Source organism: Bufo gargarizans, chromosome 6 (genome assembly GCF_014858855.1).
Source record: "Bufo gargarizans isolate SCDJY-AF-19 chromosome 6, ASM1485885v1, whole genome shotgun sequence".
NCBI lineage: Eukaryota > Metazoa > Chordata > Amphibia > Anura > Bufonidae > Bufo > Bufo gargarizans.
Window position 1 is genome coordinate 344981722 of NC_058085.1, and position 17393 is coordinate 344999114.

Sequence of the window (17393 nt, forward strand, 5' to 3'; positions counted from 1 at the left end):
GTGCTAGAGGAATTACAGAGTAATAGACAGTCTGGTTAGACTAAAAATTCAGAGATATCAAAATTCTTTTAATGCCACAGCGCAAAAGACACTTCATAGTGCTGTGCCTGCCACAGCCGATTCTGGCTTACATGACGCATTGGTTTGGGCTTGGCACCAGAGGTTCTTGCCGTATCAGCTTCCTCCATGTGGGGTATAGACTCTGCCATTTCGTGAGGTTTTCTGCAACACATTTACCAAGCATAGTATTTATGTTGTTCCTGAGGCGGTGGCTGACAGGTTCTCCTATTCCTTATGGCGCTAGTCAATTGCCCATACCAAGCCATGCTATAGGTGATGGGTTTGCTCACTTATGGTAGGCACTAGTGCGGTTTTCTGTACCTGGTATAACCTACTAATTTCTGTAGCGCTGGTTTAGCGTCTTGTTCCCTTCACATATCGTGCATTGCCTCTACTATCTGCTACGGTGACAGCATCAGCGTTCCCTCCTTGTGGAAATTTGGGTATGCACTTATCCAGTTTGCCTCTGTAAGTTGTTTGCACTGCTTGCCTCACCGAGTACAGTGGTCGTACTGTCCTTGTTGTCACCACTTACACTAGTCCTCTACTGAACCATATCGGCCTCTTCTACTTGTCCCCTTCCGCAAGGTGAGTAGTTGCACTTCCCCAGATACTGTTTCTGCTTGCTTGGCCAGTTTCCATAGCCGTTGGGTTCTTGTAGGCCCCCTTTATGCTGTGGAGTATCTGCGCAGGTAGTATGGTTCCATTACCGATTTTTTTTCTAGGACTTTGTGGCGTTCGACGTCCGCACTCCCTTCCTGGTGCAGTATTAATGCCATATCTGGTTCCGGTCTGGCCGTTTTGTACATTCCTCTCATAGCCTCATTCTCTTCTTCTTTAGGCGGAGTTGGACCGCAGTGCTGGGCGATAATGTCTGATGAGTTTACGCAACTTTTATGTTTTCCGGCATGTATGTTGTTTCTACCTGTTCCCTTGGACTGGGTACTTTTTCTTTAGCTTCCGGTTAGGTCTGCTAGTTTAGGCAGCCTTGTATAAGTATCAGATGGCTTTTCTATTCTCTTGTTATGGAGCTTAAGTTCCTCTTCTTCATGTCTCTGCTTACCACATTGTCATTCTCCTTGAGGAACATTCTTATTAGACAAACCCCTTGGCCATAGGTCTGAAGACGATGTTTTTTTGATCCCGGAGGACACTCTTATCCTACCAGGTTACTTCCTAATTTATTTGCGTTTTTTTTTTCCGCTTTTACTGCCTTGTTCCCATTGTGTCTCTTCTCTACCTCGATATTGTTTTCTTATGGGCCATGGTCATGCCTGACATCCAGATTCTCTAGCCCTGATTTGTTAATGGTTCTGCCTTGTATGGAGCCTTGTATGGAGTTGCGGGTTTTCACCTTCTGACACCTCTACCTCTTCCCCAATGGGGGGGGGGGACAAGATTTGTCACATCCGCAGTTCTCTGGCCCTTAGTATTTTAGTATCGTAACTGTTGATCACTTTTCCTGGGGTGTTGGCCCTTGGGTATCACCTTCCTTAGAAGTCTTCTGGGCCCAGGTTATTTTTCTCTCTCTGGTATTTTCCATAGTTGCTCCGTTTGCTCTGGTGCCTGACTTGTTTTCATTCTTGCCCATCTTGTGGATATTCGGTGTGCTCTTTACTTTTTCTAAAGTCTCCTAAGCGGTGGCTTATGTCCCCGGGGCTGTTCTTTTTCTGCCCAGCTGGGCGTCTGGGTATTCAGACGCTTTCTGGCTGGCCTTCCTGGGAATGGCTCTTCCTATCCTTTTTTTTAGGGTTCCGGATGTCACTGCAATTGTGTGCGGGGCCTTATGACAGGCCTTGGATTCATTCTGTTCTTGTTCCCTCCCCATGGTACTGCTCTCTAACGTCCCATGGTCTTCTGTGTCCCCCAATGATACGAGCGAGAAAGTAGGATTTTGTCTTACCTGTAAAATTCTTCTCTCGCTGCGAGAAAAGGATTTTACAGGTAAGACAAAAATCCTACTTTTCAACTACCAGTGCAGCCATGAAACCTGTAACATCTGTGAACATTGCATCCTGTGTAGCAACAGCCAATCCATTGCATGGTAACAACTGTCCTGATCTGTTTGCATTTGAATTCTTAAGTAAAGAACTGTTCTGCTGCACAACTGCCTCATCATTGCTCCCTGCACCCCTAGTACACTACAAAGTGTTGACATCATGACAACTGGGACCCTGCCTTGCACCTCAAAACGTGCAACACCAAGGGAAGAGAACTCTAGAACCAAAGAGTGCCACGAAGGGAAGAAAGGTGCACCCTTCCACATCACTGCATGAGGCCAGGAAACATCAGAACCGTGAGTACTACTACAACTCCCATCCGGCCATCCTCACTCAAGCATGCTGCACTCCATCACATTGTGCAAAACAAGTGGCCGTCACAAAGTCCCATAAAAGTGAGTCATGGTGTGCCTATACCAGTGTCATCTACAGTTTCACCCATAACAGTGACAGCCATAGTGTTTCCTTTAATGTTACAGCTATAGTGCCCCCTTTAAAGTGTAAACTACAGCATCTCTTCCTATTGTCGGCAGTAGGAAGAATCTCCAGCTGCCATAAAAAATCTAATAATTAAGTTAATCTTGAAGACAAATTGGAGGTCTGAAAGCTCTGTCCTTTTTTCAAGAGTCTCCTGAACTTGGCAGGAGTGTGGGCATGTGTGTCATGGTACTGCAATATTAGCAAACAATGGACTATGCCAACTTGAAGGTCATGAAGTCCTCCAACGTGACGCCAGTTTTAGCAAATTGGTGCATGTCCAGTAGATGCCGACAGCCTCACCTGGAATGTCTTTGATTTAGTAGCTAGGAATGCGCTGATTGGTATCAAAAGAATCATCACTCCAAGTCCTGCCAGGACTGACGGTCCCAGCTCTGCCCAGACGAATACCACAGAAACCACGATCTGCAGAGGTGCGGACCAAAGGAGATGAACGGAAATTGTCAGATCCATGAATTCCTGTGCATCTGCAGACATCAGGTTCACAGTTTCTCCTACTGTTGACTCCTTCCGGATGGAATTTGAGACAGTCAGAGCCTAGAGGGATAGAAAAGACCATGGGTCAATGACAGATCTATTCTTCTGTTTTAAGAGGCGCCATAGATTTTTAAAAAGTTTTTTAATCCTGATCTTCCTAATTTTGTAACAGACACAATTGTTGCCTGTAGGGAAACCCTGAAGTTATATTGCAATAGCCTTACAAGCCCGTGTAGACCTTGTAGACTATTTATCATGTATACTCACTTTTTTGTACACAGCAGCGGTTAGTGTTGTGCGGATTCTCATTCCCAAAACGTAGCAGTCCAGCAAATATTGCTGCAGGCAGAGTGACTGGATTGAACCTGTTACCAGCAGCAAGGCCGCATAAAGAAATCCCTTCCATAGATACTCCTTAGGGTTGGATGTGAATGAGACCATTGCTCTGCAAATCAGCAACAGGACACATTACAATACATTAAAATACTGTAACATCAAGTAGCATTTGCCCTGAAAAAAAAAAACAACTGAGATCTTAGGGAGCTTAAAGCTTCTGGACCTCAAAGCAAAATCACTAACAGGCTGGTATTCTGCTCAGACTGTCGGGTTGCTGTTTTTTTTACCAGCACATTGACTTGACTGTATTTCCTCCTCACTGCTTTGGAGTCCTGCTCTGACTCCACATATGGCTTGCTTAGGAGTCAGTTTTCTGTGTCCATATATCTGTAAGCCGTGTACCGGGGTGGGCTCCCCAGGATACAGCGAAGTCACGAACGAGGAAAGCAACTCCAACAGCAGCTTTTACAAAACTGAATTTTTACTGAAACGTGATAATGAACACAGCCCCAAATGCTGGGAAACATAAAATAAATGTGCATACACCCAGGCCGAAGGCTGAGACCCCTGTGCAGCACAGCACGGCGCCCTCTGATGGATGCCGGAAGAAATTTGCGGTAATTTACCTACTGGCGGGCACAACTAAAACTGCCTTGCCATACCTATTATAACTATGAAGCAAACACAAACAATTGATTGGGTGCTTAGTATGGGCTAGCCTGCGGTGCAGCTGTCACAAGTAATGGGGAGGGGAAAACACCAGTTAACACACAGAAGGAAATAGACAGGAGTCTAGGCCTCAAAGCTAAGGGAGAGAGATGGTGACCTCCTAGGAATCCCTAGACCTCTCTCTGACTCCTGCCAATATGAGTAGACCCTGAAGGTGGAAATACTCATACACCGGAACCTTAGCCCTGGAGCATCTGGAAATCCCTAGGAGGGGTGGCAGGGAATGAGACTACTGGTTCCTTCCCCGATGAAGGAACCAGCGTCTTCCTGAGGCCTAGAAAACAACAAACACAAGTAAACAACAAAATGCTAAACAAAATGCACTTAGCTTAAAGAAGAATGGAGGAGCAGGAGATCCAAACCAGCTCAACCAACTCCAGCAGGAAATATCAACCGCATGGTAAGCAATGTGAGTCAGAACTAAATAGAGCTTCAGTAATGACCACAAGCTGCACCTGACAAGAGGTGTGGTCATTACTAGTTTCTCAGATCTTATCACCTCTGTTATGGAAGGGACCGTGACAGTACCCACGCCCCCTTTACGGGTGACCTCCAGACACCCAGGGTCGACTTTATCAGGATGTGCCCTGTGAAAGGCCTTGACAAGGCGATTGGCATTAACGTCAGTCGCAGGAACCCACATTCTTTCCTCTGGACCATAACCTTTCCAGTGCACGAGATACTGAAGAGATCGACAGAGAATTTGTGAGTTTACTACCCTGGCAATCTGAAATTCAAGATTACCATCCACCAAGACAGGAGCAGGAGGTAAGGAGGACAGTCAGCAGGTTCAACATATCTTTTCAGTAATTATTTGTGAAAAACATATAAAGGTTTAAAGCCTGCGGATGTTCAAGGCGAAAAGAAACTGGATTAATAATGACAGAGATATTATATGGCGCAATAAACCTTGGCCCCAACTTCCAAGAAGGTACCTTCAACTTAATGTTTCTTGTGGATAGCCACACAGAATCACCCACTCTCAGATCCAGACCACTCATACGTCTCTTGTCAGCCATAGGTTTATACTTTTTGCCCATTTTTTTTTTATTGTTTCGAATTTTCCGCCAAATAGATGACAACGAAGAGGAAAATCGTTCCTCTTCCGGTAATACCAGAAGTCTCAGTACCAGAAAATGTGCCAAACTCCGGATGGAACCCATATGCTCCAAAAAACTGTGACTTATCAGTGGACTCCTGTCTACGGTTATTTATGGCAAACTCAGCCAACAACAAAAATGAAAACCACTTCTCCTGATTCTCTGAGACAAAACATCTCAAATAAGTCTCCAGATTCTGGTTAGTGTGTTCTGTCTGTCCTTTCGACTGAGGATGAAAAGCCGAAGAAAATGACAATTGAAGTAATTCGCTACGAAGCAAATTTGTTTGTGAAATTCGGCGAATCAGCCGAATCGAATTTTCAAGAAATTCGCTCATCTTTAATCACCACCTTACTATCCAGAATCCCACAATGCCTATCTTCCATAACCTCCTTCTTCTCCTCTCGCTTTCTAAAACTTAACATGGATAAAACAGAATTCATCATCTTTCCCCCATCTTGCTCAACTACCCCAACAGACCTATCTATTATGATCAATGGCTGCACACTGTTCTCCGCTGCCTTGGAGCGACCTTGGATTCTGCCCTCTCCTTCCGACCACACATCCAAGCCCTTTCCACCACCTGCCGCCTCCAACTCTAAAAACATTTCCTCCATCAATGCTTTCCTCAACTTTGAGTCTGCGAAAATGCTTGTACATGCCCTCATCATCTCCCACCTAGACTACGGCAACATTCTCCTCTGCTGCCTTCCATCTAGCACTCTCGCACCCCTGCAATCTATCCTCAACTCTGATGCCCGACTAATCCACCTCTCATTCTATTAACTTCTCTGCCTCTCCCCTTTGCCAATCCCTTCACTGGCTCCCCATTGCCTAGCGAATTCAGTTCAAAATACTAACAAATACATACAAGGCTGTCCACAATCTGTCCCATCCTTACATCTCTGAGCTACTTTTCTGATACATCCAACACGCAATCTCTTATCCTAACAAGAACTCCTTCTCTCCTCTTATCAACTCTTCCCACAATTCCCTCCAAGATTTCTCCCATGCATTCCCCACACTCTGGAACTCACTACCCCAACATATCAGACTCTCACCTACAGTGGAATCCTTCAAAAGAAACCTGAAAAAACCCACCTCTTCAGACAAGCCTACAACCCTCTTTTACTGTGTCCTTCTCCCATACCTTGTAGATTGTAAGCCCTTACGGGCAGGTCCCTCTCTCATTAATAATAATAATAATATGATCTTCAGCTGAATTTCTGTACTTCATGTCTCCTCTTGAACTCCATTCCTACAGAGAGGATGGACAGGACAGACTGTGGTAATGTGGGGCTGTGGTTATGGAGACTGCATACAAGTGCTGCTGCTTATCAGCCACATCCCCACCTCCTCTCTGTACTTCATGTCTCCTCATGATCTCCATTTCCTCTGCGAGAGTGATGCAGAGGAAGCCTTTTCTCCGCCCACAGCACAAAAAGTGTCGCTTGAGGTGGGCTAAAGCGCATTTGGACAAGCCAGCTTCATTTTGGAATAAGGTGCTGTGGACTGATGAAACAAAAATTTTGTTATTTGGCCATAACAAGGGGCGTTATGCATGGAGGAAAAAGAACACAGCATTCCAAGAAAAACACCTGCTATCTACAGTAAAATATGGTGGTGGTTCAATTTTGCTGTGGGGCTGTGTGGCCAGTGTAGGGACTGGGAATCTTGTCAAAGTTGAGGGACGTATGGATTCCACTCAGTATCAGCAGATTCTGGAGACCAATGTCCAGGAATCAGTGACAAAGCTGAAGCTGCGCCGGGGCTGGATCTTTCAACAAGACAACGACCCTAAACAGGGCCGGACTTACCTACCGGGATACCGGGAAATTCCCAATAGGCCGGTAGCCCCGACTGCTGCTGCGGCTGGCCGTGCCGACAGTGAGTGAGGAGGCTCCTTTCCTTGGCCGATCTGCCGCAGCCCGCAGGTCCGCACTGGCGGGCAGCCGGCCTGATCACAGAGAGAGAGGCTGAGCCAGGTTGGGCCGGGGCAGCACAGGACAGGACCGCAGTGCGCCACACAGTGTCTGTGATGTATGACGTGACGTCACACGTCATCAGGGCTGCTTTGATCCTGCTGCGTGACATGAGTCACTGTCTGAGTCAGAGTGGCACTGTCACCTCATCTTATCTTTAGTTCAGGCGGTGCCAGCGCGTCATCTGGGGGAGGTGCTTCACTTCAGCACAACTACCCCCTCGGACCTGGCGCAAGCATGGCGCAGGCTGAAGTCAGAGTCAGTCAGACTCAGTCAGACAGAGACTGTTAGTGTGTGTGATAGACTGATAGTGTCACTGTGCCACCCACTGCCAGTGCCAAGTCACAACTTACTAACTTAGTGCCAGTGCCACATTGCCAATCCGTGTGGAGGACGGGACTGGGACGGTGTGGTGCAGGTCAGGCAGGCCTGCAGGCGCAGCACCCCAAGAAAGCAGAGGCAGGCTTAGGCCAGCCCAGCAGTGCCAGTAGTGTGGAGCCGGAGGAGAAAGCCGAGAAAAAAATATAAACTCATAAGGTAAGTGGGTGATAGTACTACCCTAAAAATTAAAGGGGTACTGTACTCCAGTAAAATATATATTTGCAGTCCACTCGGGGGGGGGGGGGGGGGGGGTTAAATAATAAAAAATGTGTAATTGTAAAATAATTGTAAATAGAAAGGAATTCCTAGATTAGGGGTTATCAAGTTATTAAAAACGTATTCCCTTTCCACAGGATAGGGGATAAGTATTTGATCACAGGGGGTTGACATCCAGAATGGGGCCCAGCTCACCCTGCTGAGCACCCAGCCAGGGCCTGGCCCCCATTGTATTTGTCTTGGCAGTGACGGTCGCTCAGCGAATCGCCGGCTATAGCTGAACAGCGCTGAGTGGTCCACCCACCACTGTCTGCCAACTGCCAAGACAAATACAGGCCCCATTCTGGAGATCGCTGGGGGAGTCCCTCGCATCCTGTAGATAGGGGATACATTTTTAATTATTGGATAACCCCTTTAAAGTCATACAAGTCTGTCATACTCCATTTATTAAAATTTCCCTCCTCTGTGCCCCCTTATAGTACAGACCCCCTGTGCCTGAAAATACAGTACAGACCCCCCCTTTGTGCCACCATATAGTACAGTCTCTCCCTCTCTGTGCCCCCATATAGTACAGGCCCCCTTCTATGCCACCAAATAGTAAAGACCCCCCCTCTATGCCCCCCTTCTATGGACAAATAATGTGCTCTATTACTGTGTGGGGCAATACACATTGGGAGTTTGTAAAGAGTTGGAGATGGTGCTGGAATGAGAAGCCTAAAATATTTGTCTTGCAGATTCTGCGGAGACGAGTGGTGGCCAGAAAAAGAGACCGATTCCAATCAAAGAAGACGTCACCTTTGATTCACTCTGAGAAGTCGCCCTCAGCGCCCTGCGAGTCAATAATTTTAAATATGAACTTTTAATCACTTATGGTTTGCAGAATCTGTGTAGTGCTAGTATTTTCCACTATATGGTCATATTGGTCTTTGTTTATTGGATTTTGTTTAGTTACAGTGTGGTGTTAGTATCCAGTCACTATGCGGGGGTAATTGTAGTGGTCCTAGTGCACCGGTATGGTATACCTTGTATACTGGTATTATAGGAAATAATGGTCAGTGTACAGGATTTGGTCAGTAACAGTATGATGATAATATTTCTTCTTGTATACTGGTATTAGTGGTAACATTGGTCTCAGTATACAGGATTCGATCAGTAACAGTATAATGGTGATATATATGTGTAAAAATTTGTCTTAATATACGTTAACGCTTTTAGTGCTGTTGGGGGGTTAATCAGACACTGAAGCATGTCTACTAGTGACTTGTGACTTTTTGAAGTCTTGGTAATACTCTATGTGACGGACCCCCGTACTCAGGATGAGTATGTCCGCCGCTGTCTTCTTCCTTGCTGAGGAGATATTGGAACCCACTGATCTGTAGCTCCCAGTTTCCCCAGTCACTGGTTGGGACTCAGTGTAGGGTAAACAAAACTCTGGTGTATTGAGAAACTGCACAAACTTTTATACAGCAAGTGATGAGATCAGATTATAATCCCATCACATCCACCCTCCCCTCACAGACAATCGGTCTGCTCAACACCACAGGGGCCAGGAGCCTGGCCAGTATGTCATTGTTCTGAGCTCCCTCAGAGAACAATGGGAGATAACGAGGGATGGTGCTGATAGTCTTTTCATATCCATGTTATACAGCATAATGCACTCAAACATAACTCAATACCAGTACACATTTATAACTCATCACCATGTCGTCGCACTCTACATCAGTATTCCCCAATTTGTGGCTCTTTAGCTTTTGCAAAACTCCAACTCTCTTTTAGGGCATGATAGGAGTTGTAGTTTTGTAATGTATTGTCGTATATGGAAAAGACATTTGTAAAGGGGTGAAGTTAATAAAGATAGCCACGACCTAGGGGGGCCCCAAGAAATAATTTTGCATGACCCTAGGATCAGCCGTGTTTGGCCACTCAAAGCCCAAAACTCCTGGGCCGGGCTGCAAGCCTATAATATTCTTGTGGGTCGGCCAGGTCATACTTGCAGTCAGTCAGTATGAGTAGAAACCATGCATTTGATTTGCCAGTCTTCTGTAAAATAATTATGCATAGGTTGTACCCTGAGGTCAAAGGGCACAGCTGTACCATACATGACAGAAGCCTGGTAAATCAAATACCAGGCTTCTACTACATAAGCTCCTATCACTACAGCCTGCCAGGGAAGCCTGACATTTGATTTGCCCGACTTCCGTCATGTTGCAGACTTGACGCTGTGCCCTTTGATTCAAACTTTGAGTCAAAGGCCACAACATCAAGTTTGTAGCTGTACGGAAGCCTGGTAAATGAAATGTCAGACTTCTCTATCCCCTAGCATGATGCTGAGTTCATACACACTTTTGTTTGATCAAGTATGAGGTGCAAAAAAAGAATGTGAAAAAAAGAGACTTTTAGAACAAGATGCAAGCCAATGTCAAAAAGTTAGTAGCTTGTTCAAGATAGTGGCAAAAAAACTGGATCTACCTGCATCTCCACATGAAGACAGTGATGCTTAGCTGTATCACAGCAATGCATAGTATTATGCAAAGCAGTGTAAGTCAAGATATTAATACTGATGAAGGTGAATATATTCACCACTGTATTGGAGCTGCTATTGCGCTAGAAAGTGATGAAGAACTTGAAGAAGTAATTGCTAGAAAATCATTAGGAGGGGAAGAAATTCCAGAAGTAGTGGCCAGTAAGGAGAGTGCGTCTGACACAGTTGATGACAAAATGTGGTGCAGCGTTCCACTACGTGTGTGTGGGCACTGCTTAAAAGCACTTTTTACTTTATTAAAAGCACTAGGTTGTCATGTATAACTTTGCATGTATGTAATTCCTGTTAATCTGTAAAATCCCTGTTAACAGGCCAATTAGGTGCAATCTATACTTCCCGCCACTAGATGGGGATAAAGTTTAGGTCCTATATATATACTCAGGTCAGGCCTAGTGAGACAGAGGAGTTGAGTCCAGGTGGAGTTGTGGAGATGAGTGGAGACCAGGGGAGATGAGGAGCAAGATAGCTAGGAAAATGTAGTTCAGAAGAGTGCAGATCGGAGGTAGTCAGATCAAATTAGTGGGAGGAAAGATAGAGTGAAGACTTTGCAACACAGATTAGTGAGTGGAGCCAACTTCGCTAGGAGGTGATACTCAGATAAAAAAGTTATATCAGAGGAGAGATGGACAGAAGCGTTACTGGTTGACATATTCACATGGATATGGTGCTTTTTGTAGAAAAGACAGACAGCTATCATGACCAGCGTGCCGATCACATACGTGACGCAAAGGGAGGGAAATGGGAAGGCCCTGTCCAAGAGAGAGGGAAAGGTGGTGACCCCTAACTCACCTAGAGGCTGGCACCTGACTGCCCTGACGTCCCTAGACGGGTTCCTCACCCGTACGCCAATCACGTGCCTAAACCCTGGCTTTCCCTGAGATGAGCCCTACGTAGTGAATAGGGCGGTGGGAACACTAGTCCGCACCACTAACACTAAAGGAAAACACCAAGGAGAGGACAGACAATACAGACAAAACATATAATCCCAGGTGGGTGACAACAGCGGACAACAAAAGCCCAACAGGGATCCGGAGGGTAGCGCTCTGGAACAACAACCAGGAATCACAGCTACACAGCTCCAGTGGGTCAGTATAGAAGTCCAGGCAGGAAGCTCTATATCTGGCAACCAGAGAAGTGGGAGAGGGGAATATAAGGAGGTTGGGATTGCTGGACCAGAAACAGCTGAGGAGAAGAAGCTATGGATCCCTGAGTGAGCCAAAAAGGATTGCAAGGCAAACCCAGAAAGCTACCATTAAGAAACAGCACTATCTGTAGACATAGAGCACGCAGCCACCCGCTGCGACTTCCTGACCCCGGGTATAACGGAGTCAGACGTAGCTCTTGACACCCTCGTGACAACAGCAGTGCTTTTGTTGATGGTTGCATTGATGAAAAGCACATGTATCAGGGAATTGAAGAGCACGAAAGAAGCAACCTCCACAATAATAGCGCTGAATCTGATGAGATTAAAGAATATGGACATATCCAGTCGTTTCTTTGAGAAACAAACAACAGCCAGAAAAGAGGAAGTAAAGCGAAAACGTAAAGCGAAAGAGTGATTGAAACCATCAAGCTAATTGGGAAAAGAGTCCTAAGCTATCGTGCAACAACTGAAGCAGCATATACTTTAGATGATGAAAAGTTGGACCATGGACATTTCTTAGAGATTTTGCTACTCCTAAGCAAGTTTGATCCCTTGCTAAAAAATCATCTTGATGTAGTCATCAAAAAAAGTAAAATGCAGCATGAAAGTGCAACGATTAGCAAAGGCTGTGGCGGATTTGTTACACTCATTTCAAAAACTACAGTGAACAATATCATCAGTGTAATTTCATCACTATTGAAAAAAGGTATTGCCCAAGAGATCAGAGACGCCGGCATGTTCTCAATACAGCTGGATACAACACAGGACATAAATGTCTCAGACCAGTGTTCAATAATAATTTGGTATGTCACAGATGTGGTCCATGAACGTCTGGTCGCTGTGGTGAATTGCACATCCACTACAGGGAAGGCTTTGTGTGAAATGGTCAGCAATGTATTGGAATCCTTGGATATTGATATTACCAACTGTGTTGGGAACTCAACAGATGGAGCTTCTAATATGCAGGGTCAGTACAATGGGTTCAGCACATGGATGAGTAAGAAAGCACCTGGCCAGATCCATGTGTGGTGCTATGCACATGTACTAAATCTGGTGATGATGGATGTCACAAAGATATCTGTTCAGGCAATATCATTGTTTGGCTTGTTGAATTCATGTGCTGTCTTTCTCCGCGAATCCTACCTCAGGATGAATGTATGGCGGGAAAAGTGTTATGAAGAACGATTTTGATCGCTTTCTGTGATAGGAGAAACAAGATGGTGGTCCAGAGATGCAGTACTTAACCACTTCAGCCCCGCTAGGTGAAACCCCCTTCATGACCAGGCCACTTTTTACACTTCGGCACTACACTACTTTCACCGTTTATCGCTCGGTCATGCAACTTACCACCCAAATGAATTTTACCTCCTTTTCTTCTCACTAATGGAGCTTTCATTTGGTGGTATTTTATTGCTGCTGACATTTTTACTTTTTTTGTTATTAATCAAAATGTAACGATTTTTTTTGCAAAAAAATGACATTTTTCACTTTCAGCTGTGAAATTTTGCAAAAAAAACGACATCCATATATAAATTTTTCGCTAAATTTATAGTTCTACATGTCTTTGATAAAAAAAAAATGTTTGGGCAAAAAAAAAATGGTTTGGGTAAAAGTTATAGCATTTACAAACTATGGTACAAAAATGTGAATTTCCGCTTTTTGAAACGGCTCTGATTTTCTGAGCACCTGTCATGTTTCCTGAGGTTCTACAATGCCCAAACAGTAGAAAAACCCCACAAATGACCCCATTTCGGAAAGTAGACACCCTAAGGTATTCGCTGATGGGCATAGTGAGTTCATAGAACTTTTTATTTTTTGTCACAAGTTAGCGGAAAATGATGATGATTTTTTATTTATTTTTTTTTCTTACAAAGTCTCATATTCCACTAACTTGCGACAAAAAATAAAAAATTCTAGGAACTCACCATGCCCCTCACAGAATACCTTGGGGTGTCTTCTTTCCAAAATGGGGTCACTTGTGGCGTAGTTATACTGCCCTGGCAATTTAGGGGCCCAAATGTGTGAGAAGAACTTTGCAATCAAAATGTGTAAGAAATGACCGGTGAAATCCGAAAGGTGCACTTTGGAATATGCGCCCCTTTGCCCACCTTGGCAGCAAAAAAGTGTCACACATGTGGTATCGCCGTACTCAGGAGAAGTTGGGGAATGTGTTTTGGGGTGTCATTTTACATATACCCATGCTGGGTGAGAGAAATATCTTGGCAAAAGACAACTTTTCCCATTTTTTTATACAAAGTTGGCATTTGACCAAGATATTTTTCTCACCCAGCATGGGTATATGTAAAATGACACCCCAAAACACATTGCCCAACTTCTCCTGAGTACGGCGATACCAGATGTGTCACACTTTTTTGCTGCCAAGGTGGGCAAAGGGGCACATATTCCAAAGTGCACCTTTCGGATTTTGCAGGGCATTTTTTACACATTTTGATTGCAAAGTTCTTCTCACACATTTGGGCCCCTAAATTGCCAGGGCAGTATAACTATGCCACAAGTGACCCCATTTTGGAAAGAAGACACCCCAAGGTATTCCGTGAGGGGCACTGCGAGTTCCTAGAATTTTTTATTTTTTGTCACAAGTTAGCGGAAAATGATGATTTTTTTTTTTTCTCTTTTTTCCTTACAAAGTCTCATATTCTACTAACTTGCGACAAAAAATAAAAAATTCTAGGAACTCGCCATGCCCCTCACGGAATACCTTGGGGTGTCTTCTTTCCAAAATGGGGTCACTTGTGGCGTAGTTATACTGCCCTGGCAATTTAGGGGCCCAAATGTGTGAGAAGTACTTTGCAATCAAAATCTGTAAAAAATGACCGGTGAAATCCGAAAGGTGCACTTTGTTATATGTGCCCCTTTGCCCACCTTGGCATCAAAAAAGTGTCACACATCTGGTATCGCCGTACTCAGGAGAAGTTGGGGAATGTGTTTTGGGCTGTCATTTTACATATACCCATGCTGGGTGAGAGAAATATCTTGGCAAAAGACAACTTTTCCAATTTTTTTATACAAAGTTGGCATTTGACCAAGATATTTTTCTCACCCAGCATGGGTATATGTAAAATGACACCCCAAAACACATTGCCCAACTTCTCCTGAGTACGGCGATACCAGAGGTGTCACACTTTTTTGCTGCCAAGGTGGGCAAAGGGGCACATATTCCAAAGTGCACCTTTCGGATTTTGCAGGGCATTTTTTACACATTTTGATTGCAAAGTTCTTCTCACACATTTGGGCCCCTAAATTGCCAGGGCAGTATAACTACCCCACAAGTGACCCCATTTTGGAAAGAAGACACCCCAAGGTATTCCGTGAGGGGCATGGCGAGTTCCTAGAATTTTTTATTTTTTGTCGCAAGTTAGTGGAATATGAGACTTTGTAAGGAAAAAAGAAAAAAAAAGAAAACTCAGCATTTTCCGCTAAATTGTGACAAAAAATAAAAAATTCTAGGAACTCGCCGTGCCCCCCACGGAATACCTTGGGGTGTCTTCTTTCCAAAATGGGGTCACTTGTGGCATAGTTATACTGCCCTGGCAATTTAGGGGCCCAAATGTGTAAGAAGTACCTTGAAATCAAAATGTGTAAAAAATGGCCTGCGAAATCTGAAAGGTGCCCCTTTGCCCACCTTGGCTGCAAAAAAGTGTGACACATCTGGTATCGCCGTACTCAGGAGAAGTTGGGGAATGTGTTTTGGGGGGTCATTTTACATATAACCATGCTGGGTGAGAGAAATATCTTGGCAAAAGACAACTTTTCCCATTTTTTTATACAAAGTTGGCATTTGACCAAGATATTTTTCTGACCCAGCATGGGTATATGTAAAATGACACCCCAAAACACATTCCCCAACTTCTCCTGAGTACGGCGATACCACATGTGTGACACTTTTTTGCAGCCTAGATGCGCAAAGGGGCCCAAATTCCTTTTAGGAGGGCATTTTTAGACATTTGGATCCCAGACTTCTTCTCATGCTTTAGGGCCCCTAAAAATCCAGGGCAGTATAAATACCCCACATGTGACCCCACTTTGGAAAGAAGACACCCCGAGGTATTCAATGAGGGGCATGGCGAGTTCCTAGAATTTTTTTTTTTTTTGCATAAGTTAGCGGATATTGATTTTTTTTTGTTTTTTTTCTCACAAAGTCTCACTTTCCGCTAACTTAGGACAAAAATTTCAATCTTTCATGGACTCAATATGCCCCTCACGGAATACCTTGGGGTGTCTTCTTTCCGAAATGGGGTCACATGTGGGGTACTTATACTGCCCTGGCTTTTTAGGGGCCCTAAAGCGTGAGAAGAAGTCTGGAATATAAATGTCTAAAAATGTTTACGCATTTGGATTCCGTGAGGGGTATGGTGCGTCCATGTGAGATTTTATTTTTTGACACAAGTTAGTGGAATATGAGACTTTGTAAGAAAAAACGAAAACAAAAACAGACAAAAAATTTCCACTGACTTGTGCCAAAAAAAATGGCTGAATGGAGCCTTACCAGGGGGGGAGTGATCAATGACAGGGGGGTGATCAATGACAGGGGGGTGATCACCCATATAGACTCCCTGATCACCCCCCTGTCATTGATCACCCCCCCTGTAAGGCTCCATTCAGACATCCGCATGATTTTTTACGGATCCATGGATACATGTATCGGATCCACAGAACGCATGCGGACGTCTGAATGGAGCCTTACAGGGGGGTTATCAATGACAGGGGGTGATCAGGGTAATCAGGGTGATCACCCCCCTGTCACTGATCACCCCCCCTGTAAGGCTCCATTCAGACATCCGCATGATTTTTTACGGATCCATGGATACATGTATCGGATCCACAGAACGCATGCGGACGTCTGAATGGAGCCTTACAGGGGGGTTATCAATGACAGGGGGTGATCAGGGTAATCAGGGTGATCACCCCCCTGTCACTGATCACCCCCCCTGTAAGGCTCCATTCAGACATCCGCATGATTTTTTACGGATCCATGGATACATGGATCGGATCCACAGAACGCATGCGGACGTCTGAATGGAGCCTTACAGGGGGGTTATCAATGACAGGGGGTGATCAGGGTAATCAGGGTGATCACCCCCCTGTCACTGATCACCCCCCCTGTAAGGCTCCATTCAGACATCCGCATGATTTTTTACAGATCCATGGATACATGGATCGGATCCACAGAACGCATGCGGACGTCTGAATGGAGCCTTACAGGGGGGTTATCAATGACAGGCGGGTGATCAGGGTAATCAGGGTGATCACCCCCCTGTCACTGATCACCCCCCCTGTAAGGCTCCATTCAGACATCCGCATGATTTTTTACGGATCCATGGATACATGGATCGGATCCACAGAACGCATGCGGACGTCTGAATGGAGCCTTACAGGGGGGTTATCAATGACAGGCGGGTGATCAGGGTAATCACCCCCCTGTCACTGATCACCCCCCCTGTAAGGCTCCATTCAGACATCCGCATGATTTTTTACGGATCCATGGATACATGGATCGGATCCACAGAACGCATGCGGACGTCTGAATGGAGCCTTACAGGGGGGTTATCAATGACAGGGGGTAATCAGGGTGATCACCCCCCTGTCACTGATCACCCCCCCTGTAAGGCTCCATTCAGACGTCCGCATGATTTTTACGGATCCATGGATACATGGATCGGATCCGTAAAAATCATGCGGACGTCTGAATGGAGCCTGACAGGGGGGTTATCAATGACAGGGGGTAATCAGGGTGATCACCCCCCTGTCACTGATCACCCCCCCTGTAAGGCTCCATTCAGACGTCCGCATGATTTTTACGGATCCATGGATACATGGATCGGATCCGTAAAAATCATGCGGACGTCTGAATGGAGCCTTACAGGGGGGGTGATCAGTGACAGGGGGGTGATCAATGACAGGGGGTGA

At 45.2% G+C, this 17393-nt stretch overlaps 1 protein-coding gene across 1 annotated transcript in view; it reads right to left on the bottom strand.

Annotated features, from left to right (window-relative positions):
• Positions 1 to 17393, bottom strand: part of LOC122941131 (ATP-binding cassette sub-family C member 2-like) — a 252760-nt gene that overhangs the window by 104025 nt on the left and 131342 nt on the right. The window contains exons 11-12 of the mRNA XM_044298157.1: positions 3303 to 3480; positions 2841 to 3095 (exon numbers count right to left, since the gene is read on the bottom strand). Coding sequence (XP_044154092.1) covers positions 2841 to 3095; positions 3303 to 3480 — 433 coding nt within the window. The remainder of the gene's footprint in view (positions 1 to 2840; positions 3096 to 3302; positions 3481 to 17393) is intronic.